At 42.0% G+C, this 25406-nt stretch overlaps 1 protein-coding gene across 1 annotated transcript in view; it reads left to right on the plus strand.

The window, feature by feature from the left end:
* ncapd3 (non-SMC condensin II complex, subunit D3) overlaps nt 1-25406 on the plus strand; it is a 214493-nt gene that overhangs the window by 91568 nt on the left and 97519 nt on the right. The window contains exons 10-14 of the mRNA XM_072283812.1: nt 1052-1177; nt 5405-5657; nt 12035-12112; nt 13438-13512; nt 22680-22753. Of these exons, the coding sequence (XP_072139913.1) occupies nt 1052-1177; nt 5405-5657; nt 12035-12112; nt 13438-13512; nt 22680-22753 (606 nt within the window). The remainder of the gene's footprint in view (nt 1-1051; nt 1178-5404; nt 5658-12034; nt 12113-13437; nt 13513-22679; nt 22754-25406) is intronic.

Below are 25406 nucleotides of genomic sequence, written 5' to 3' on the forward strand. Positions count from 1 at the left end.
AGTTCAGCTCAGTGCAATTTAGCACCGTGTCGTTCATTGACTGTGTGCTGCAGAGCCAGTCCACCCCGATCTCAGTAAAAAAAAAGAGTAACCGGAAACACAGATAGCATGAACTGCAGAGTCTTCTTAAAAAAGAGTTCAATCCACAAACTGTGCCAATCAAAACTTACCCAAGACCTCTGCACCTTCCTCCAGCAGCAGTGAGGGAGACTGATCAAGTACAGACGGAAATTCAAAGATTCAGACAGCACTGAGCACCCGATCACCTTTCGCTCTACTTGTTTATTTCAATCTTGCTTGATGCTTTAATCATTGAGAATTGGAGCCAATCATGGATATGCGCTCTGCCGTTAGGCACACTCCATTCTCAGCCCCACTCTCAACCATACATTTAAGGAGTTTGTACGTACTTTCCATGACTGCATGGGTTTCTTCTGGGTGCCCTGGTTTCCTCCCACGTTCCAAAGGTGTACGGGTTAGGGTTCGCAAGTTGTGAGCATTCTGTGTTGGTGGTGGAATCGTGGTAACACTTGTGCCCAGCACAATCCTCATCGATTGAATTTGATGCAAATGATGCATTTCACTGTATGTTTTGATATACATGTGACAAAGCTAATCTTGAACTTTTTTTAATATATCATTTCCAGTGTAGTGTAGTAGGTTAAGGAGAGATTTAACCTGAGGTATTTTGGGCTCTTGAAGTGTTTTATCAAGAGAGAATGTTTCTACTAATGCAACAGCCAAGGGTGAAGACGCATGCTATAATGGAATCTGATCTCAGGAGGGAACCTGGCAAATACTTCATTGTGTCAAGCATAGTAGAATTATGGAATCCTCCCAATAAAAGCAATAAATGTTGGTTCAATTAATATTTTTCACATCTGAGATTTGAATTTTGCTAGCCATGGATGTTGAGGGAAATGGTGGGGTACATTGGATGGAGTTCAGATAGGCAATAGCTTCATATCTGCAAATGTTAGAACCAGCTGAAGGGCTGAATATCCCCCTTTTGTTTCTGTACTGGTATTTGATGATGTTTTCTATATTATAGGTGCCAGATAAAGCAGAGTATCGGACCCATGGTGCCCAGGCTGTTGTGAAATTGCTAACAAAACTTCCTTGTGCAGATTATGTTGCTTTCTTGGATTGGTTCCATAGATACTCACAGAACAACAAGGTAAGGAAAGCTATGAGCATATGTTTACCCTCACTGGTGTTAAGGATTGCCTGCTCATTTATGGACCAACATGAACTTTATTCTTTTACTAAGAGGTTTCTAGGAGTAACTGATAATCTGTTCCACAAGCATGGTCTGTCAACTATGAAGATTAGATCTACTTTCTGTAGGTCTCTTTATTCCGCAGTGGACATGCTGCGACAAGAAGCAATATTGTACCTTTTTTTTGCTACATCCTTTTGTATATTTGTATTTTGCCTTAATTTTCTTTTGAAGAATGAAGGCTAGCTTTATTTGTCTCATGTACATCAAAATATATAGTAAAATGTGCCACTTGTGTCAATGAATTGTACTGGGGGCAGCCTGCAAGTGTCACTGTGCTTCTGGCTCCAACATAGCATGCGTGCAACTTACTAACCCTAACCCGTAACTCTCTGAAACGTGGGAGGAAACTGGAGCACCTGGAGGAAATCCTCATAGTCACAGGGAGAACGTATAAGCTCCTTACAAACAGCAGTGGATTTGAACCCTAATCGCTGATGCTGTAAAGCATTACGCTATCCTCTATGCTACTGTGCTGCCCCTTTTATAGGAGTCAAAGGATGAAATCGCATGGAAACAGTCCTGTAAGCCCACCAAATCCATGCTAACTATCATGGATCATTAAAACTTCTCCCCCGCAAAATCCATTTTATTCTTAAACAAGAGAAAATCTGCAGATGCTGGAAATCCAAGCAACACACACAAAATGCTGGATGAACTCAGCAGGCCAGGCAGCATCTGTTGAAAATAGTACAGTCAACTTTTTGGGCCAAGACCCTTCATCGGGACTGGTGAAGAGTCTTGGCCTGAAACGTCGACTGCTTACTCTTTTCCATAGATGCAGCCTGGTCTGTTGAATTCCTCCAGCATTTTATGCGTGTTGCCTCCATTTTATTATTCTTGTGTTCCCATCAATTCCTCCCAATTTCTTTCATACATCTTTCTCTACTCTAGTTAAAGTACTGTTGGCTGTCAATTATCCAGATAATGAGGGGATTGTTGTAACTGACTAAAACTGAGCCACACGGAAGCTGTGACTGGGAAATATAAAAGTCTTTATTCACAGAGTAAATCCTCAAAGAGAGTCCAAGAGAATCTCACTCTGCTGATAATGCTCCTTCAACACAAAGATATTTAATAATTAACTAGTTTTACCATTTGGAATATTTACAGAATGACATATTTACAATGGCAGCATATACAATTAGCAGAATTCCTTTGAATATTCAATACTGGTGTTCCTAAAGCCAGGCATGAAAAATATACCCATTCTGTTACGCACACACAAAATGCTGGAGGAGCTCAGCAGGTCAGGCAGCATCTATGGAAATGAATGAACAGTTGACGTTTCAGGTTGAGACCCTTCACCTACTCCTTTCAGACTCCCCATTTGTTCAAGTTCCACATGAATTTACAACTAACTATAATGTTAATTGACAGAACAGGTGACTGAATTGTGTATTGAGTGGCAGGGATACACATTTAACAATGTGCTAATAGCAGGAGCATTCAGCTATTGTCTTCCCTTGTGTAGACAGAGATGTCCCACACCCAGTAATTGGTTTCACTAACCACCACAAAACATCAGTTCAAAGTTAAATTGTGTACAGTACAGGTTTTATTTCTGAAGACTGGTTCTAATTTTAGTCAATCCATAATTTCATAACTAGAATGACCCCTAACAGGAAGTACCTCTATTCTGCTGCTTATAGTGGCTTTTACATTACAGTACAGGCAAACTGTTCAACCCATCAGCAGTGCCTTTGTCCCCAGCAGAGAAATCTTATCAGTCCCATTCCCTATGCCTGTAGTCCTGTATAACATGCTCTCTTACATTTCCATCAGTCCTTCTTTATAAGACCATAAGATGCGGGCAGAATTAGGCTGTTTGGCCCATTGAGTCTGCTCCACCATTCTATCATGGCCAACTTATTACCTGTCTCAACCCATTCTCCTGCCATCTCCCTGTAAACTTTGACACCCTTTACTAATCAAGAAGCTATCAACCTCTGCTTTAAGTACATCCAATGACTGGCTTCCAGCTGTCTGTTGCAGTGATTTCCACAGATTCACCACCTTCAGGCTGAAGACATTTCTCCTCATCTCTGTTCTAAATGAATGTTCCTCTATTTTTGTGTGGATTCTTGTGGATGAGTTTCTTCTTGGGCACTGGTATAACTGTTGCCTTTTTGAAGCAAGTGGGAACTTCCGCCCGTAGCAGTGAGAGGTTGAAAGTGTCCTTGAGTATTTCTGTTAGTTGGTTGGCATAGGTTTTCAGAGCCTTACCAGGTACTCCATTGGGACCTTCCGCCTTGCGAGGATTCACTCTCTTTAAAGACAGCCTAACGTCAACCTCTGAGATGGAGATCACAGGGTCATCAGGTGTAGCAGGGATCTTCACAGCTGTAGTTGTGTTCTCCCTTTCAAAACAGGCATAGAAGGTGTTGAGTTCATCTTGTAGTGAAGCATCGCTGCCATTCATGCTATTGGGTTTTGCTTTGTAGGAAGTAATGTTTTGCAGACCCTGCCAGAGTTGTCGTGCCTCCGATGTTGCCTCCAGCCTCATTCTAAATTGTCTCTTCGCCCTTAAAATAGCCCTCCGCAAATCATACCTGGTTTTCTGGTATAGGCCTGGGTCGCCAGACTTGAATGCCTCAGATCTAGCCTTCAGCAGACGATGTACCTCCTGGTTCATCCACAGCTTTTGGTTTGGGAATGTACAGCAAGTCTTTGTGAACACACACTCATCCACACAGAATCCACACAAAAATAGAGAGATATGCCAACTAGTGGAATGGTGCCACAGCAACAACCTGGCACTCAACGTCAGTAAGATGAAAGAGCTGACTGTGGACTTCAGGAAGGGTAAGACGAAGGAACACATACCAACCCTCATAGAGGGATCAGAAGTGGAGAGAGTGAGCAATTTCAAGTTCCTGGGTGTCAAGATCTCTGAGGATCTAACCTGGTCCCAACATATTGATGTAGTTATAAAGAAGGCAAGACAGCGGCTATACTTCATTAGGAGTTTGAAGAGATTTGGCATGTCAACAAATACACTCAAAAACTTCTATAGTTGTACCATGGAGAGCATTCTGACAGGCTGCATCACTGTCTGGTATGGGGGGGGGGGGGACTACTGCACAGGACCAAAAGAAGCTGCAGAAAGTTGTAAATCTAGTCAGCTCCATCTTGGGTACTAGTCTACAAAGTACCCAGGACATCTTTTGGGAGCAGTATCTCAGAAAGGCACTGTCCATTATTAAGGACCTCCAGCACCCAGGGCATGCCCTTTTCCTCACTGTTACCATCAGGTAGAGGTACAGAAGCCTGAAAGCACACACTCAGTGATTCAGGAACAGCTTCTTCCCCTCTGCCATCTGATTCCTAAATGAACATTGAATCTTTGGACACTACCTCACTTTTTTTTTAATATACAGTATTTCTGTTTTTGCACATTAAAAAAAAATCTATTCAATATATGTATACTGTATTTGATTTACATATTTATTATTTTTTCTCTCTTCTATATTATGTATTGCATTGAACTGCTGCTGCTAAGTTAACAAATTTCACGTCACATACTGCTGATAATAAACCTGATTCTGATTTTAGGCTATGCCCTTTGGTCCTGGACTCTCCCACTAACAAAATATCCTTTCCATGTGCACTCTATCTTTGGCCTTTCAATATTCAATAGGTTTCAATGAGATCCCTCCTGATTCTTCTGAACTCTAGCGAGTACAGGCCCAGACCAATCAAATGCTCCTCATACAGTAAGCCTTTCATTCCTGGGATCATTCTGATGTACTTCCTCACGAGGCCCTCCTCAATACCAGCACTTCCTTTCTTAGATAAGAGGCCCAAAATTGCTCTCAATACTGTAAATGTGGTGTGACCAATGCTTTATAAAGCCTTAGCATTACATCCTTGTTTTTATATTCTTGTCCTCTGGAAATGAATGCTAACATTGTATTTGCTTTCCTTTGACTATTTTGCCACTTATTTATAGTGGCCAATTAACCTATCAGCACACCTTTGGTGTGCAGGAGGAAGCAAACACCACACAGACAATACCAAAGGTCAGGTCCCAAGAGCTGTGAGAACCTTCCTCTGAATGATTTGTGTCTCCTACACACTCAGTAAGAAAGGAAATGATTTGTACTTTGTTTCTCTTGTTTTTAGGTAGCTTACAGAAGTTTTGCCTTGGATGTAATAATGGCTTTGCTGAAATTACCTGATAGGAAAGAAGATAGTACTATTCTGCCTGAGCATCTGAAGTATCTAAAGAGCAAGTATTGGATCCAGGTGGTGATCTTGGGTAGATGCTCGGATAAGGCTCCTACAGTCCGGAGCAGGGCACTATCTTGTCTTGCACAATGTTTAGACTTAAATATCGCAGCAGCTTTAGAGTCTGTTCAGGAACTGCTGCTGGGCGGTAAGTAGAACTGTAATCCAAGCAACCTTTTCAGTACATTTCTGCTTTGCACAAACTTCTCTTTGAATTTACGGTAGACAGGCAAAATTGAAATATGTACAAATTTCAATAAATTGTCAGATTTGTGCATATTAATTTGTTGCAGAATACAACACACTGTGTTAAACGCAAGGGTTGCCTCACCCAACCTGCACTGATGTTCAAAAGGATCATGACTGATCAAATTGTAATCTCAATTCCACATTTCTGTCTTTGCACAGTAAACTTTGAGCCCATTGTTTATCATATTTTCAACTTTGGCCTTGAAAATATTCAGACTCTTCTTCCACTTTTGGGGAAAGGAGTTTCGATCATCTGAGAGAAATACTTTGCCTCATCTCTGTATTAAATGAGATGAGATATCGGAGCAGAATCAGGCCATTCAGCCTGCTGTGCCATTCAATCATGGTTGATTTCTTCTTCTCTACCCCCCCATTCTAGTTTTCTTCCTTCTCCTCATAATCCTTAACATCCTTACTAATCAAGAACGTATCTATCTCTGCCTTAAATACACCCAATTAATTGGTCTCCACTGCCCTCTGGCAATGAATTTTATGTTCAAGACTTTCTGATCTGGATGATCACTTTACCAAATTTTTCCCCATCACTGTGCTGGACACTGTGCCTTCTGTGAGGAATCTAGCTGGTGCACAGAGCCAGCCCCTTCAATCTGACTGGGACCTTTCTGGTCACAAGTTTTCAAATACCCTTTTCCCCTGAGCAAGGTTTTCTAGACATCTCTCCTTCGGTCTGGGCCACTTTTTTCTCCAGACTTAACAATGCCTCTGTCCTTTGTCTGAAGCACAGAGATCAAGGAAGTTCTTTCTTTTCTTTTTAAATCTTTTTTATTGATTTTCCAAAGTTATAAACAGAATAACCATATTGATACAGAGAGATTGGAATAATCTAAATGAACATTGAATCCTTGGACTAATTAACGGTAAAAGGTTGAACTTGAATAAATCCTTGTGTCCCTGAGCAATTTTAACTCCCAAATAAGCATATACAAAAAAGATTTCAAATAATACAAGTATAATAGACTTCCAAACTCATGATATAGTTAATCATAGAGAAAAAAGAAATAAAAAGAAAAAAATACAATGAAAAACCCCAAAAAGAAACAAAAAAAAAGAACTAAATACTAAACCCAAAAAAGCAAACGGAACAAAACAAGGCTAGACCGTTATCTTAAATCGAATATGTTCAATAATGTCGTCAACTCCGCTCCTCTATTCATATATTTTAAGTTAATAAGAAGGATTCGGAAAGGTCAAATTACATTATATGAAAATGTTGAATAAATGGTTTCCAAGTCTCTTCAAATTTAACCGAAGGATCAAAAATGTCACTTCTAATTTTTTCTAAATTTAAACATAATATAGTTTGGGAAAACCATTGAAATGTGGTAGGAGGATTGGTCTCCTTCCAGTTCAATAAAATAGAACTTCCGGCCATTAAAGTAACAAATGCGATCATCCGACAGGCTGAAGAGGATAAAAGTCTATGTTCTACCATTGGCAAACCAAAAATTGCCGTAATAGGATGGGGTTGTAAATCAAAACACAGAATTGTTGAGATAATATCAAAAATATTTTTCCAAAAGAGGACAGGACCAAAACATATGAGTTAAAGAAGGCACTGCAGAGTGACATCTGACACAAATAGGGTTTATATGGGAATAAAAACGGGCTAATTTATCTTTAGACATATGGGCCCTATGCACTACTTTAAATTGTATTAATGTATGTTTAGCACATATAGAGGATGTACTGACTAATTGAAAAATTTTATCCCATTTCTCTCTAGGTAGGCAAAGTTGAAGTTCCCTTTCCCATTCATTTTTAATTTTATCAGATATACCTGGCTGTAATTTCATAATTATATCATAGATGCTATTAATCCCTTCTGAAGAGGATTTAAACCTAAAATTTTAATCGATAATGTCAGTAGGGTATGAGGTCGGGAAGGTAGGCAGTATGGTATTTAAAAAGTTTCTAATTTGTAAGTATCTAAAAAAAATGGGATCTAGGCAAATCAAATTTATTAGATAACTGTTCAAAAGACATGAAACAGTTATCCAGAAATAAGTCACCAAAGCATGTTATACCTTTCGTTTTCCATATCAAAAAGGCTTGGTCCACAACTGAGGGTTAAAAAAAAAAAATGGATATAATAGGGCTTGACAATATAAATTTGTTCAAACCACAAAATTTACGAAATTGAAACCATATTCGTAAAGTATGTTTAATTATTGGATTAACCATTTGTTTATTCAATTTAGATAATACAAAAGGAAGTGAAGTTCCTAAAGTGGAAGCCAAAGAGAACCCTTGTACAGAGTAGCCTTCAAGGTTTACCCAATATGGGCTTGGAATTATATTCCAATCTTGTGTCCAAAATATTAAATATTGAATATTAATTGCCTAATAATAGAATCTTAGATTAGGCAGTGCTAAACCACCATCTTTCTTGGACTTCTGTAAATATTTTTTTTACTTAATCTGGGATTTTTGTTCTGCCATATATAAGAGGAAATTTTAAAAAAGGATTTAGGAAGAGTATCAAAAAAGGATTTAGGAATAAAAATTGGTATCGCTTGAAATAAATATAAGAATTTAGGTAAAATAATCATTTTAATAGCATTAATTCGGCCAATCAGTGATAGAGACAATGGGGACCACTTAGTAGTCAGTTGTTTAACCTGACTAATTAATGGTAAAAGGTTGAACTTGAATAAATCCTTATGTCTCTTAGTAATTTTAACTCCCAAATAAGTAAAGTAGTCAGTAATCACTCTGAATGGAGAACATCTATAAATGGGAACCTGCATATTTAATGGAAAAAGTTCACTCTTACCTAGATTCAATTTATAACCAGAAAAACTACTAAACTGAGCAAGTAGAGTTAATACTGCCAGAATAGGTTTCCCCGGGTTAGAAATATATAATAGTAAATCGTCTGCATATAGTGATAGTTTATGTCTCTCATTTCCACGGGTAATGCCAAATATTTTAGGGGAGTCACGAATAGCAGTAGCTAGTAGTTCCAAGGCAATATCGAATAGTAGTGGACTAAGAGGGCAACCCTGCCTAGTACCACGGAATAAATGAAAAAGGGGAGATCTTTGATTATTAGTAAATACCGAAACCAAAGGAGTAAGATATATCAATTTAATCCAAGATATAAGTATCAGACTAAAATTAAATTTCTCAAGGGTATTAACCTGGTGAGATGAAGGAGGGGCCAGGCCCGGAGTCACCCCATAGTGCCCGGAACCTCCAAGTGTTGCAAACTAATCCCTCTAACATGAAGTCTAACAGGAGGTGGATCAAATGGCCTGCAGCTAACACGACTTCACTGTGGAAGCAGTTTGATAAAGATGTTAACCAAATTCTGGAGGCAACGGCGAAGGGAGGGGTTGATAGGAAGCTGCAAACCATGACAACAATTCAGCAGGCTGGATGGAGAGCGAGGTGTCTCCCAGTGGAGGTTGGTTGTGGGGGATTCGTAGCCCATTCCTTAGTTAGAGCCTTCAGCAATTTGGGCATCGAGGGAGAGAGGAAGAGGAGAGCCATCCGCAGTACCACCGATGCGGCAGAGAGGGCCTCAAGATGGCTGTGGCTCAAAAGAGGGAGCCATGGAGTCATAAGTAGCTAGCCATCTGGACACAAGCTGGGGTCTGATCAGCCCCGGCTGGGTCACCTGGAGGAGGTTGTATGATGTTGAAAGACCCGAAACACCCGATGATTCCAGGAACATCACTGAAGATGTGTCCAGAAGCATCAACAGATGTATGTACACAGAAATAATTATGTCCATTCAACTCTGTCAAAGGCTTTCTCAGCATCCAATGAAATGACACATTCTGGAGTTCTGAGTGAAGGAATATAAACAATATTCATTAATCTCCTAATATTAAAAAAAGTAACAATTTTTAATAAATCCAGTCTGATCAGCAGAAATAATTTGAGGCAATACATTCTCCAATCTCATTGCCAATATTTTAGAAAAAAATCTTAGAATCCACATTCAACAAAGATATAGGCCTATAAGATGTACATTCAGTAGGATCCTTATCTTTTTTAAGAATTAGGGAAATAGAAGCTTGATAAAAAGATTGTGGTAATTTACCTATAGATACTGCATCCCTAAAAATTCTACATAGCCAAGGAGTCAGTGTAGTAGAGAAAAATTTAAAAAATTCTACTGTATATCCGTCTGGGCCAGGTGCTTTACCTGATTTCATTGAAAGAATAGCATTTTTATTTCTTCTACCGTAATAGGTACGTCTCGTTTTAAACGTTCATTGGATGATAATTTTGGAATATTAATTTTCTTTAAGAATTCATGCATTATAGTGGAGTCACCAGGCAATTCTGATTGATATAGGGAGGTATAAAATTCTTGAAAAGATTTATTTATCTCATCATGAAGGAAGTTCTAAACACATTCAGGAATGTCACCCTTTTGTCCATTATTCCACAGTATTATGTAATTTAAGCCCCTAAATATAACCACCAATGATTTTTGCACATCTGTCATTCTTCTGCAAATAGGGCTTTCCACTCATCTCCCTCGCCATCAGGTGCCCTGTAGAATGCTTCCAGTTGTGTATCTGCCCTTTCTCTGTGTCTTTTACAAAACAGGACTTTTCAAACATATTGTGTCTCTGCATCATTGTTATCGGTATTGTTACTACTTTCTTCAAGTTTCCTGGTTAAATTTAATTGTCATTCAACCATACATGAGTACAGCCAAACAAAGCAGCATTACTCCAGGGCCAAGGTGCAAAACACAGTACCAACAGTCACACACAGCACGAGGCACATGTAAGATAGCAAACACATATGTCAATAAAATACGGTCACACAAAACAAAATATAGTCCAAGACCGAGTCCATGAATGTTGCAGCAGTCTGCAGTCAAGCTATAGCTGGTCTTCTGCAAAGTAAACACTGGAGGGCAGCACCAACTCCAGCTTGGATGCCGAGCCACACCACCTCTGGTAGAGTGCACCAATTTCAACGCCGCTCTCCTGGGCGGCTTCTTTTGCCTTGTTTTCTCTGAACAACCTGTAATGCGATGTTAAGCGTAGAACTGTTTTTGATTATCAATGCTGTATCATAATCCCAGATAGTTAACTGCATTTGCAGTTCGTGCAAATATTCAAATATTTATGCACACACATTCTAAACCTGTTTTAGCATTCTTTTTAGTGCTTGCTTTTATCTAATACTCTGCTTCGAACACTCACACTCCTTTGTGCACCTTACTCCTTTTTTATTGCTGATGTCCTTGCACCTGCTAATTTAATTTAAATCTTCTTTAATGTATAAATGAGCCTTCCTTCTAGAACATTAGTCACAGACATATTAAGTTGTAGTATGCCCATCTTGAATTGATCGCAATGCCCACGAATTTAAAAGTTTTCTTCCTGCACCATGACTTAGCCTCCACAGCCATCTGTAGCAATGAATTACACAGATTCACCACTCTCTGGCTAAAGAGTGTAGTAGGCTTCTCTTGTCCTTTCATATTTGAATAAAATTGTATCCCTTTCAGAAATTCTTACTAATTGTGCACTTTATTTAATATGACTTTTTGAAATGCACTTTGCACTTGTTTTCCTAACTTCACTGATACTTTGCACTTTATCTATAGTAATTCTAGCGTGAGGATGCGTCCACTCTATCAGCAAAAGGCACTAATTTTATTGTCTCAGCTGAGGCTGACCGTTAAACCAGTTTTAACAATGACCTCATGTTGAATTGTTTCAGTACAGCAACCGCAACTCACCTATCCCTTTGCAAGGGGGGAAAAGATGATGCGTATCTAGCTGCAGCCACTGATGTCATGGCAGCAGTTTTTGTTATTTTGACCAAGTTTAAAATTTCTCACAGGTGTCATGAAATATCATTTTTCCCCCATTAAGGTTACAGTCATAGTTTGAACTGAGTTGTACTGCATACTAAAACATTTTGTGCAAAGGTAAAGATCTATTTTGGAGCTTTTAATGCCTGGAACTAATTCATTTCTTTCTGTAGGAATGCATGTTATTGTCATTCTCTTCCCAAATTGCTCAGAATGTGACAATCTGCAATATTTTGACAGACTGCAGATAAAGTCACTGCATCTTGGTTAGTTGGCCCTTACACTGTTGGTGAAGGAATTGTTTGTTTGAAAGAACAAGTTACAGATCCTGTTCATTTCCACAGATACAGCCTGACCTGTTGAGTTCCTCCAGCATTTTCTGTGTGTTGCTCTGAATTTCCAGCATCCACAGCATCTTGTGTGTTAAAGACACTGTTAATCTACTTATACATTTTATAATCTTTTAGCCACAAAATTTCTACACAAGACCCTGGGTACACCAGAATCCACTGAAGTCACAGAAAATGGTGATTCATTAGTCACTGGTGAGAAAAATAACACAGATTAAATTCAAAATTTATTCTGCAGTGCATGTAAACCTGATGAGCAAAATATTCTTATCAAAACGTTTTCATTTAAATAGAGTGGATTGCAGTTAATTGGGCCATCGGTTAATCAGAGCAGCCGCTAATTTGGGACGTTTAAAGAACAAAAGCTATAGAGAAAATAGCCGGGATTCCCTTCATTTATTTAGGACACTATGCCGTTTAATTGAGACAGGAGACTGTTGCCAAACAGTTTCTAACTAGTGTCAGTCACATGCACTTGTGAGGCCATTAGACACTTTACTGTGCTTAAAGCGAACAGGTTTTAGATAGCGTCAGCTGCTCATGCGTATGTTATGTTATCTATTTGGGCCAAAGGCCGTCAATTCAAAAGCAGTGATCTTTGATCATCTTGTTTTTTATTTGACTTTTTAAGAAAGAAATTCAGACCCTTGCCAAGATGCAGGAAGGCAATGAAGGCAATCTATTATCCATTATCCGCACTAGATGTCTGCTGATTTTGTTCATTTACAATCAGAAGAACACAGCAACGTACACTGGATGAATTCCTCTGTCGATAACTATTAGGTTTTATGAATACAGTTTTATAGTACTGCAGTAGTATTGGTAGTATTCTAATTTATTCTGTATTTCATTTAAATACATAGTTTGGTACTCAGGTGGTAGTTTGTCTTTTTTATACCTTTTTAACTATTTCCATGAAGCTTCGGCTAATTGGGGCAGTTGATTAGTTGGGCCAAAATGTACTGGTCCTGATGTGTCCCAATTAACTGGAATCCATTGTATTGCACGGTATTAATCATCATTTTTAGAAGAACCATATCAGGAAACCAAATGTAACCTGCTTTGTGTTTATCTTTTATCTTCTTTATGCTAACAGCTCATAGATTGTAGAGCCATCAAAACAAATGAATTCAAATTGTGATTATGTTGTTATTTTGATGCTTACAGTTTTCTTGTATGTACCTACTGGTAAGAATAATTAGTAGTATTTTGGTTTGGTTGGTGTAATGAAGAGGACAAAATTATCATTTAACTGATTAAATGTTACTGGTTTGTCACTCACTTAAACATACGTTCCTTGGAGTTTATGACGGCACATATGGCTTTGGAGCCTCTCATCAATCCTTCCTGACCATGGGCAGGATTTGAAACTGACTTTATAACTAAACTATAAGGATCGCCTCCTTTAACTATGTTTTGCCATCTTGTTTACTTGAGTGACATCACAGTAAAATTGAGATTAGAATTAGTGTTGACTATTGTACTTAATTTGTTTCCTTTTAAATATTTGACATCTTCAGCCACCACAAGCCAAAGCAGGGATGCACTAAAAAGTGTTGAGGTCACAGATGCTGGCAATGTGACAGTCAAGAATGGTGAGCACACAAATTATCTTTGTGAAAATGTACTTTTGCTGCAGGTCTTAGACTAAAATGGTTGATAATGAATGTGAAAGGCAGGTGTTCCCAACCACTCCAGTGTTCCTTGAGAGCCCATCACCGCCACAAAAATCCATCTGTTGGACTCTACATTCAGTGCTATCCTTGACCTAATAATCCCTGTCCTAAATTTCCTCAGTAAAGGAAACAGTGGTTCAGAATCAGAGCTGCTACTTTGACATCTGACCATGGCACAATATTGAATTTCTTGAGACATGAGGATATTGTGCAGAACCGTGCGACAAACTGAGATGTGCATCCCTTGTGCACATGGATTTTGTACCTCGCAGCATAAGAGGATCATTGCCTTGCAGATATGGGCATAGTTCACCCAATTCATGTTATTTTAGCTTTGTGTGCTCCAAATGCTTTAAACTTTAGCATTCATTTTGAGAGGTCTACAATATAAAAGCAAAGATGTAATGCTAAGGCTTTATAAGGCATTGGCCAGGCTGCACTTGGAGCATTGTGAGCAGTTTTGAGCCTGCTATCTATGAAAGGATGTGCTGGCATTGGAGAGGGTCTAGAGAAGATTCACAAGAATCATCCTGGGAATGAACAAGTAGGTGTATGAGAAGCATTTGATGGCTGTAGGCCACTATTTGCTGGAGTTGAGAAGAATGAGGGAAGACCTCATTGAAATCTATTGAATATTGAAAGGCCTAGATCCAGTGGATGTGGAGAGGATGTTTCCTATATTTGGGGAGTCTAGGGCCAGAGGGCACAGCCTCTGAGTAGAAGGATGTTCCTTTAGAACAGAGATAAGGAATTTCTTTAGCCAGAGGGTGGTGAATTTGAAATTCATTGCCACAGGCAGCTATTGAGGCTAAAACATTGGGTATAGCATGACACTAGTACAGCTCAGGACATCGGGGTTCAGAGTTCAATTCCAGCACCATCTGTAAGGAGCTTGTATGTTCTCCCCATGGTACATGTGGGTTTCTTCCAGGTGCTCGGGTTTCTTCCCACAGTCCAAAGGTCAATTGGTTAATAGGTCAATTGGTCATTGTAAATTGTCCTGTGATTAGACCAGGGTTAAATAGGTGGGTTGCTGGGCGATGCGGCTCATTGGACTGGAAGGGCTGGTTCTGTGTTAAATAAATAAATATTCAAAGCAGAAGTTGATAGGTTCTTGATTAACCATGAGTCAAAAGTTATAGGCAGAAGACAGGAGAATGGGCTTGAAAAGGATAATAAATCAGTCATGATGGAATGAATGGTAGAGCAGACTGAATAGCCTAATACTGCTCCTATGTCTTATGGCTTTATAGAGCATCTGAGTAAAACATTCTTTGGTATTGATTAAACTGTAACACACTTTAAAAGTGCTAGTGCTTTAAATTTAAAGAATGTTAAGTTTGTAAAGACTTAATAACAAAAATGTACAGTCATGCAAACAGCTAGTTCACTAATCTGAGGCTTGCAGAATTAGAAGTCACTAACAGTATTGATAGGAAATTGGCTTAAAAGGCAGGATGGAGAAGGAAGTGAGAAAGGGTAGTTTTATAAAACAAAAACAGAAACATTCATGAAAAAAACTGAGCAGATTAGGCAACATTTGTGGAAAGAGGAATGTTGATCATTTTGGGTCTATTACTCCCTTGTTAGAACTGGGATAGTGGAACAGCTCCAGTGACCTTTCTTCATTCTGATCTCTTGTACTTTCTGTGTGAAGTTTGTATGTTCTTCCTGTGACAGTGGTGGGGGGTCGGTGGGGGGGGGGGTTAGTTTTCTCCTGTATTCTAAAGACATGGGCTGGGTAAGTTGCCCCTAGTGTGCAGATTAATGTCTGAAACCAAAAGATGTCGATGTGAATATGTGGAGAATAGGATCCAGGGAAGGATAATGGAGAAATGAGATTGACTTAAGTCCTGATAAGGACTTGATGGGTCAAAATACCTCTTTCTATGCTTGAAGGTAATATGAAAATATGGCCTTGTGGATTGCCAGAGAGATCACTGCTGGAGCCTCAATCTGTAGCAATGGTTTGGTTGAACAGAGCAAGTGTAATATTTCCAAGTTTGCTGATGATACCAAGTAGGGTGGAATTCTGGGTTGAGGAGGACGCACAGAAGCTTAGGGGTGACGGATATAGACAGTAGTTATAAGGAAGGATTGAATTGGCTGGGTTTCATCTCACTGAAATGTACAGGGCTGAGAGGAGACCTAATGGAAGTTTATAAAATTATGAGGGACCGAGAGAGGATAAGTGTCTTTTTTTTTTTCTCCCCAGGGTAGGGAGTCTAGACCTAGAGGGGAGAAGTTTTATGTAAGAGGGAAGAAATTTAAAGGTGATCTGAGGGATAAATTTTCCACACAGCAGGTGGTGAAAATTTGGAACAAGCTGCCAGAGGAGATAGTGCAGGCAGATATGAGAATGTTAAAAGGTGTTTGGACACGTGCTTGGATAGGATACAAGGATACACCTCAACACTAGATTGGCATAACCTATGGGCTCTCTTTCAAGGACTCTACAACTCACGTTCTCAGTATTAATTATTTATTTGTGTATTTGCACATTGGTTGTTTGCCAGTCTTGTGTGTTGTTTTTCATTGATTCTAGTGTATTCCTTTGTACTTATTGTGAATGCCTGCAAGAAAATGAATCTCAGGGTAGGAAATATTAATTTTACTTTGAACTTTGAATCTTTAATGCAGGGAAATGGGATTAGTGTAGATAGGTGTCACCGTCGGCATGGAGAGGTTGACTGAAAGGGCCCATTTCTGTCTTATACATTTCTTATGATTCTATGGTGAAGAATATCTGTGATAGATGAAGAAGAACAAAGGTTCTTTTGAATGGTTGTGAGAGTGTGAGTTAGTGGGTGAGAGATGGAAAGCAAGTGGGGCTATTTCTATGGAATTTAGTGTAATTTCATTCAGCTGGGGGAATAATATTTCCTTCACTGGGATATCAAGAACTGTCCTGGAGTTGGAGGCCTGTTTGGGTGTGTGAGGTTATGAGAGGGTGGGAAAGGGACTTCCTGTTGTTTTGTTTTGTTCTTTTGTTGTTGCTGTTGTGTTGTCCTGCTGAACATGTTGTGGGCATGTTGTGTTGCTGCTGGAATGTGTGGTGACACTTGCAGGCTGCCCCAAGCACTCCTTGGGTGTGTTAGTTGTTTACACAAACAATGCATTCACTGTATGTTCCGATGTACACGTGATAAATAAATTTCAATTGAGAACTGGAGATCATAATTTCAAGATAAAGAGCTAATGATTTTCATTGAGAAAACAAAGTTATTCGTCCAGAGGGTAATGAGTCTGGAATTCTCTACACAAGAGGACTGTAGAGTTCCATTTTACTGTGTATATTCACAAATCAATTGGTTTCTGGATGTCACAGGCGTGAAGTGTGTAACCTTCTCACCGTGGCTCATAGTAAACCAGGTTCGTTAGCTAGCTCTGGTTAACAACCACATGAGTCAGCATTGCATGGGTAATGGTGAGACAACCATATTCAATAAGCAACACGCATCAAGGGCCAGTGTGATTGGGGTTCAACCAAACAGAAAAGTTGGAATGTTCCGTCGAGGGAACGAAAATTGTGGTGAATACTGTACAATTACTGCCCCATGCAAAGTTATCATTCGCCAGGAAATAACAAAAATTACACTGGCTTAAACTTAAAGTAGAAGTATATTTACAGCTATTTTAACTTTAACAAACAGTACAGCAAAAGGGCCCACAACAGTTACAATAGAAACCATAGAAACTACAGCACAGAAACAGGGCTTTTGGCCCTCCTTGGCTGTGCCGAACCATTTTCTGCCTAGTCCCACTGACCTGCACACGGACCATATCCCTCCATACACCTCCCATCCATGTATCTATCCAATTTATTCTTAACTATTAAAAAAGAACCCACATTTACCACCTCATCTGGCAGCTCATTCCATACTCCCACCACTCTCTGTGTGAAGAAGCCCCCCCTAATGTTCCCTTTAAACTTTTCCCCCCTCACCCTTAACCCATGTCCTCTGGTTTTTTTCTCCCCTTGCCTCAGTGGAAAAAGCCTGCTTGCATTCACTCTATCTATACCCATCATAATTTTATACACCTCTATCAAATCTCCCCTCATTCTTCTACGCTCCAGGGAATAAAGTCCTAACCTATTCAACCTTTCTCTGTAACTGAGTTTCTCAAGTCCTGGCAACATCCTTGTAAACCTTCTCTGCACTCTTTCAACCTTATTTATATCCTTCCTGTAATTTGGTGACCAAAACTGAACACAATACTCCAGATTCAGCCTCACTAATGCCTTATACAACCTCATCATAACATTCCAGCTCTTATACTCAATACTTTGATTAATAAAGGCCAATGTACCAAAAGCTCTCTTTACGACCCTATCTACTTGTGACGCCACTTTTAGGGAATTTTGTATCTGTATTCCCAGATCGCTCTGTTCTGCACCCCTCAGTGCCTTACCATTAACCCTGCATGTTCTACCTTGGTTTGTCCTTCCAACGTGCAATATCTCACACTTGTCTGTGTTAAACTCCATCTGCCATTTTTCAGCCCATTTTTCCAGCTGGTCCAAGTCCCTCTGCAGGCTCTGAAAACCTTCCTCACTGTCTACTACACCTCCAATCTTTGTATCATCAGCAAATTTGCTGATCCAATTTACCACATTATCATCCAGATCATTGATATAGATGACAAATAACAATGGACCCAGCACTGATCCCTGTGGCACACCACTAGTCACAGGCCTCCACTCAGAGAAGCAATTCTCTACCACCATTGTTTGGCTTCTTCCATTGAGCCAATGTCTAATCCAATTTACCACCTCTCCATGTATACCTAGCGACTGAATTTTCCTAACCAACCTCCCATGCGGGACCTTGTCAAAGGCCTTACTGAAATCCATGTAGACAATATCCACTGCCTTCCCTTCATCCACTTTCCTGGTAACCTCCTCGAAAAACCCCAATAGATTGGTCAAACATGACCTACCACGCACAAAGCCATGTTGACTCTCTCTAATAAGTCCCTGTCTATCCAAATGCTTGCAGATTCTGTCTCTTAGTACTCCCTCCAATAACTTACCTACTACCGACGTTAAACTCACCGGCCTATAATTTCCCGGATTACTTTTCGATCCTTTTTTAAACAACGGAACAACATGAGCCACTCTCCAATCCTCCGGCACCTCACCCGTAGACAGCGACATTTTAAATATTTCTGCCAGGGCCCCCGCAATTTCAACACTAGTCTCCTTCAAGGTCTGAGGGAACACTCTGTCAGGTCCCGGGGATTTATCCATTTTAATTTTCCTCAAGACAGCAAGCACCTCCTCCTTTTCAATCTGTACAGTTTGCATGATCTCACTACTTGATTCCCTCAATTCCATAGACTTCATGCCAGTTTCCTTAGTAAATACAGATGCAAAAAACCTATTTAATATCTCCCCCATTTCCTTTGGTTAAACCTGTCTAAATGTGCATATAAACGTTAGAGCTCATTGCTGGATAATTGGGTGCTTTGCTTTAATTACGGTGCTGAACCAATGTTCTGTGGGAGAGACACCAGCCATAGTTTGAACTTCCCTTGAAGACCATTACGAACAAACTGGTGAACTCAGGCATATTGGCACTTCCTCCTTGGAACCCTTCGTCTGCACATAACACTTCTGACGATGGTGTCTCTCCTTCAGCTGAGGTTTTGTGAGCGTCTTGTCTTCAGTTCTTACCGCACCTCCATCCAACATCTGCCAACAAAAGACCCAAAACCAACCCACTGTTCCTTAGAAATCTGATGCTGTCCAGCTCTCTCAAATGTTCCGTGGCATCCCACTGGACAGAATGTTATCAAGACAAACCTGATTGGCTGACACATTCCTGAACTGAGCAAACAACTCCTCATCTTAACAGAAACCAAAATGCTAGACTTTGAAGCTTAATTAACAGAACACACTGGGTTTTGCAGAAAAGCTGCAGAAAATAAAATACCTTGCATCATAACAGTAGGAATACAATAAAGCGTGTTCTTGATCAGGGCATTGCAAGTGAAAAGAGCTTGCTGCAGGACAATGGCGCCAATTAGAAAGTCAGTCATTATCTATTGAATGGCAGAGCAGGCACAAGTAATAGAATGGCTTACTCCTGCTCCTGTTTCGAATGTGCATATAAAATGATGCACTTTAGCAGAAAGAATAAGAAAACAAATATAAGCTAAATGTCACGGTTTGAAGAGGATGTGCAGGAGCAGGAGGTCCTGGGTATTTGTATGTAGACGTCATTCAAAGTACCAGAGCATGTTGAGAGTAGTCAGTAAAGCTTACAGAGTTCTAGCATTCATAGAGGCATAGAATACAAAAGCAGGGAATTTTGGCAGAACCTGAATAAAATACTGGATTATTAAGTCCATGTAACCTCCAAGAGAAGTCCTTGAAGAGAGTGCATCACAAAATGTACTGGAATAGTTCCGGCGCAATGGGAGAACTGGGATTATTCTTGTTGGAGAAATGAAGTTCAGGAGTGATTTTAATAAGGTGTTAATAAGGCTCCTCTTCCTGACGAACTTAACGTATTCTACGCAAGATTTGAACAGAAGAGGAGCGTCCCGCTCCCTCCAGGTGAACCTGACCTGGTGGCATCGAGATTCATCGTCACTGAGGAGGATGTTAGAAGGGCCTTCCTGAAGATAAATCCAAGGAAGGCGACAGGCCCAGATGGCGTTCCGGGACGGGTTCTCCGAGCCTGTGCAAGCGAGCTAGCTGGAGTGTTTGCTGACATCTTCAACTGCTCCTTGCTTCAGTCTAAGATCCCCTCATGTTTTAAGAAGGCAATGATAATCCCGGTGCCGAAGAAGAACAAGGTGGCATGCCTGAATGACTATCGACCTGTGGCTCTGACATTAATTGCTATGAAGTGCTTCGAGTGATTGGTTATGGCACACATCAACCACGGCCTACCAGTCAACCCCGATGCTCTACAATTCGCCTACCGGAGCAACAGGTCAATGGCAGATGCCATCTCTCTGGCCCTACGTTCCTTCTTAGAACACCTGGAGAATAAAGACGCATACGTAAGGCTCCTTTTCATTGACTACAGCTCTGCCTTTAATACCATCATTCCAAGTAAACTGATTCCTAAGCTCCGGAACCTGGGCCTTAGCACTCAGATCTGCAGCTGGATCTTCAACTTCGTCACAGACAGGACCCAGGCTGTAAAAATAAGGGACAAGCTCTCCTCTACAATCACTCTGAGCACCGGTGCCTCACAAGGCTGTGTACTTAGACCCCTGCTGTACTCACTGTACACCCATGATTGTGTAGCCAAGTTTCCATCAAACTCAATATATAAGTTTGCTGATGCCACAACAATTGTAGGCTGTATCTCGGGTAATGATGAGTTTGAGTACAGAGAGGAAATTAAGAACCTGGTGACATGGTGCGAAGACAATAACCTATCCCTCAACGTCAGCAAGACGAAGGAATTGGTTGTTGACTGCAGAAGGAGTAGTGGACTGCACGACCCAATTTACATCGATGGTGCGCAAGTGGAGCAGGTCAAAAGCTTTAAGTTCCTCGGGGTCAATATCACAAATGACCTGACTTGGTCCAACCAAGCAGAGTACACTGCCAAGAAGGCCGACCAGCACCTTTACTTCCTGAGAAAACTAAAGAAATTTGGCCTGTCCCCTAAAACCCTCACTAATTTTTATAGATGCACCGTAGAAAGCATTCTTCTAGGGGGCATCACAACCTGGTATGGAAGTTGTCCTGTCCAAGACCGGAAGAAGCTGCAGCAGATCGTGAACACAGCCCAGCAGATCACACAAACCAATCTTCTGTCTTTGGACTCACTTTATACCGCACGTCGGAGCAGTGCTGCCAGGATAATCAAGGTCACAACCCACCCAGCCAACACACTTTTCGTCCCTCTTCCCTCCGGGAGAAGGCTCAGGAGCTTGAAGACTCGTACGGCCAGATTTGGGAACAGCTTCTTTCCAACTGTGATAAGACTGCTGAACGGATCCTGACCCGGATCTGGGCTGTACCCTCCAAATATCCAGACCTGCCTCTCGTTTTTTTATTTGCACTACCTTACTTTCCCTTTTCGATTTTCTATTTATGATTTATAATTTAAATTTTTAATATTTATTATCGATTTCTAATCCAGGGAGCTTGAAGCGCAGAATCAAATATCACTGTGATGATTGTACGCTCTAGTATCAATTGTTTGGCGACAATAAAGTAAAGTTACCAGTCCATATGATTAGTCTATTAATCCATTATGTCCCTTCCACAACCTCCTACCATCACACATCTCAATTAGGAGATAGCTCCTCCACAGCTTCCCAGCCCAAATGAAGGGTCTCAAGTCTACATTTTCCTTCTGCACATGCTATCTGACCCACTGAATTCCTCCAGCAGTTTGTTTTTTCACTCCATGATTAGTTTAAATAAGGTAAATTGAGTGCATAAATTGAATGCAGCTGTTGCTCTGAGCAGATGGTTCAGGAAATATTTAAGATGTTGGGCAATGCTTCTACGGAAACAAACCTTTTTCACTCATTGGATACAGTTTGGATCATGCTGCCCTGCAGGGGTGGTAGACACTGAATTATTTAGAATGTTTGAAAGGGAATTGAATAGCTTCTTGAGTTAGCCATACAAATTATCCTATGGAGAAAAGAGTGGGGAAATTGGACTGAAAGGATTCCTCTACTTGAATCTAACAAGAAGTCAGTGGGTTAGATGGTAGCTCTAACCCCATAATAATTACAGGTAGTGTCTCTATTAATTTTGTTTCGGTAACAGAAATTTGCCTTTACAGAATTAACAAATTTGAGATGCACAATTTTTGTGGGGGGGAGTTGGGGGAGAGTAAGTAACTTTTTTCAACTTGCTTTTCTTGATGCATGTGCAGATGACATGCTGACATAATGGAAAATTGCAATCTGGCCCATATTCCAAATGCACAAAAACTCCCATAGCACAGGGGTTAACTGTAGGTGACAATTAACCAAACTGTTTTGTGTACCAAATGTCTTGTATATTTGTTTATAATTAAACTAAACCTTGAGCAATCAAGTTAAGCTAAAGCAGTTGCAATTCATTATTAATGAAGTTATGCTGCATTTCTCTTGGACAGTAACAGAAATTATGTCGATGTTGCGAATGAGGGCTGGTGATGAAAGGACCATCGTAAGGAAATCAGCCATTCAGGTAGTGTGGATATACAATCAGAGTGCTAATTATTTGTCCTTATCTGGGTTCATCTTGTTTTAGATGGTGAATGGAAAAGTCAGTTAAGATGGTTATTGGATGTGAGTGAGAAAACAATATAGTTCAAACTTTCTTCCTTGATTAAAGATTACACTGTAGCGGTGTGCTACACTCAGTGCTAGAATAACCACACGGAGTCGGTGAGTTAGAGTTGCGATGAAAGAGATTTATTCAAACTTCGCGGCCTGCTTTAAAGCCTTCCCGTTCCCGCCCTCCCTGGGGCGGGACTGCTGTGGGGAATGCATATTCCCAGACCCTTTCTGCGCACGGGATTTTCCCCCTGCTGGTGAAGATGGCCTGGCGCCCTTTTAGGGGCCGGCCCTCTGCCTGCTCGCGCTGTTGTGAGCTGGTTCGTGTGTGCCAGAAAGTGGGTCGCCACATAACCCCCCCCTCCCCAGAACCGGTGATACCTCCACCAATGTCCACAGTCTGGATCGGCCTCTGTTTGGGAGGTCCGCCCCTGTGCCGCGGTGCCTGAGCCTGGACCGGTTGCGCCAAGTCCACATGGGCCGGTTTGAGTCGGTCCACCGTGAAAACCTCCTCTCTCCCCCCAATGTCCAGCACGAACGTGGACCCGTTGTTCCTGATCACCTTAAACGACCCCTCGTAGGGCTGCTGTAGCAGTGCCCGGTGTCCGCCCCGTCGTACAAAAAGAAACTTACAGTTCTGCAGGTCTTTGGGTACGCAGGTCGGGCTCTGTCCGTGCTGTGAAATGGGGATGGGGGCCAGGTTACCGAGCCTCTCCCGTAGTCTGTCCAGGGCTGCTGTGGGTTCTTCCTCTTGCCCCCTTGGGGCTGGTATGAACTCTCCTGGGACTACCAGGGTTGCGCCGTACACCAACTCGGCCGACGAGGTGTGCAGATTCTCCTTGGGCACCGTACGGATTCCGAGCAGGACCCAGGGAAACTCGTCCACCCAGTTAGGCCCCTCCAGGCGGGCCATGAGAGCCGATTTCAGGTGACGGTGGAAGCGCTCCACTAGTCCGTTCGACTGTGGGTGGTAGGCAGTTGTGTGGTGTAGCTGAGATCCTAAAAGGCTGACCACAGGCTGGAGGTGAACTGGACTCCCCTGTCGGAGGTAATGTGGGCCGGTACCCCGAAGCGGGCTACCCAGGTTGCGATCAGTGCTCGGGCGCAGGATTCGGAGGTGGTGTTGGTGAGCGGGACTGCCTCTGGCCATCTGGTGAACCGGTCTATCATAGTTAGGAGGTACCACGCTCCTTACGACACTGGCAGGGACCCCACAATATCCACATGGATGTGGTCGAACCTCCGGCGGGTGGGTTCGAACCGCTGCGGCGGAGCCTTGGTGTGCCGCTGCACCTTGGCCGTTTGGCACTGCGTGCACGTTTTGGCCCATTCACTGACCTGCTTACAAAGTCCATGCCACACGAACCTGTTGGCGACCAGCCGGACGGTTGTCCTGATGGAGGGGTGCGCTAAGTTGTGAATGGACTCGAAAACCCGCCGGCGCCAGGCTGCTGGGACGACGGGGCGGGGTTGGCCGGTAGCTACGTCACATAGTAGGGTCCTCTCACCTGGGCCTATGGGGAGGTCTTGGAGCTGCAAACCGGAGACTGCAGTCCTGTAACTGGGGATCTCAGCGCCTGCCTGCTGTGCCTCTGCCAGCGCTGCATAGTCCACCCCCTGGGACAGGACCTGTATGGTAGGTCTGGAAAGTGCGTCCGCCACGACGTTGCCCTTTCCAGAGACATGCCGGATGTCCGTCGTGTACTCGGAGATGTAGGACAGATGTCGCTGCTGGCGGGGCGACCAGGGGTCGGACACCCTCATGAACGCAAAGGTTTGTGGTCTGTGAACGCGGTGAAGGGCCTACCTTCTAAGAAGTACCTGAAATGCCGGATTGCCGGGTATAGTGCCAATAGCTCCCGGTCGAAAGCACTGTATTTGAGTTCAGGTGGTCGTAGGTGTTTGCTGAAGAATGCCAGGGGTTGCCAGCGACCCTCGATGAGTTGTTCCAGCACTCCACCGACTGCTGTGTTGGATGCATCCACTGTGAGGGCAGTAGGAACGTCCGTTCTGGGGTGCACTAGCCTCGCGGCGTTTGCCAAGGCTTCTTTGGTTTTAACGAAAGTGGTTGCAGCCTCTTCGTCCCAGGTAATGTCCTTGCCCTTACCCGACATTAGAGTGAACCGGGGTCGCATGGTTCGGGCTGCTGAGGGGAGGAAACGGTGGTAGAAATTCACCATACCCACGAATTCCTGCAGGCCTTTGATTGTGTTGGGTCGGGGGAAGTTGCGGACTGCGTCTACCTTGGCGGGCAGAGGGGTTGCCCCGTCTTTAGTAATCCTGTGGCCCAGGAAGTCGATGGTGTCGAGTCCGAACTGGCATTTGTCTGGGTGATTGTAAGGCCGAATTCGCTCAGGCGGGAGTAGAGCTGGCGGAGGTGGGACAGATGCTCCTGCCGACTACTGCTGGCTATGAGGATGTTGTCCAAATAGATGAATGCAAAGTCCAGGTCGCGTCCCACCGCATCCATTAGCCGCTGGAAAGTCTGTGCGGCATTCTTTAGACCAAACGGCATTCGAAAAGTCCGAACGGGGTGTTAAGTGCTGTTTTGGGGATGTCGTCCG

Source organism: Mobula birostris, chromosome 20, assembly GCF_030028105.1.
Source record: "Mobula birostris isolate sMobBir1 chromosome 20, sMobBir1.hap1, whole genome shotgun sequence".
Lineage (NCBI taxonomy): Eukaryota > Metazoa > Chordata > Chondrichthyes > Myliobatiformes > Myliobatidae > Mobula > Mobula birostris.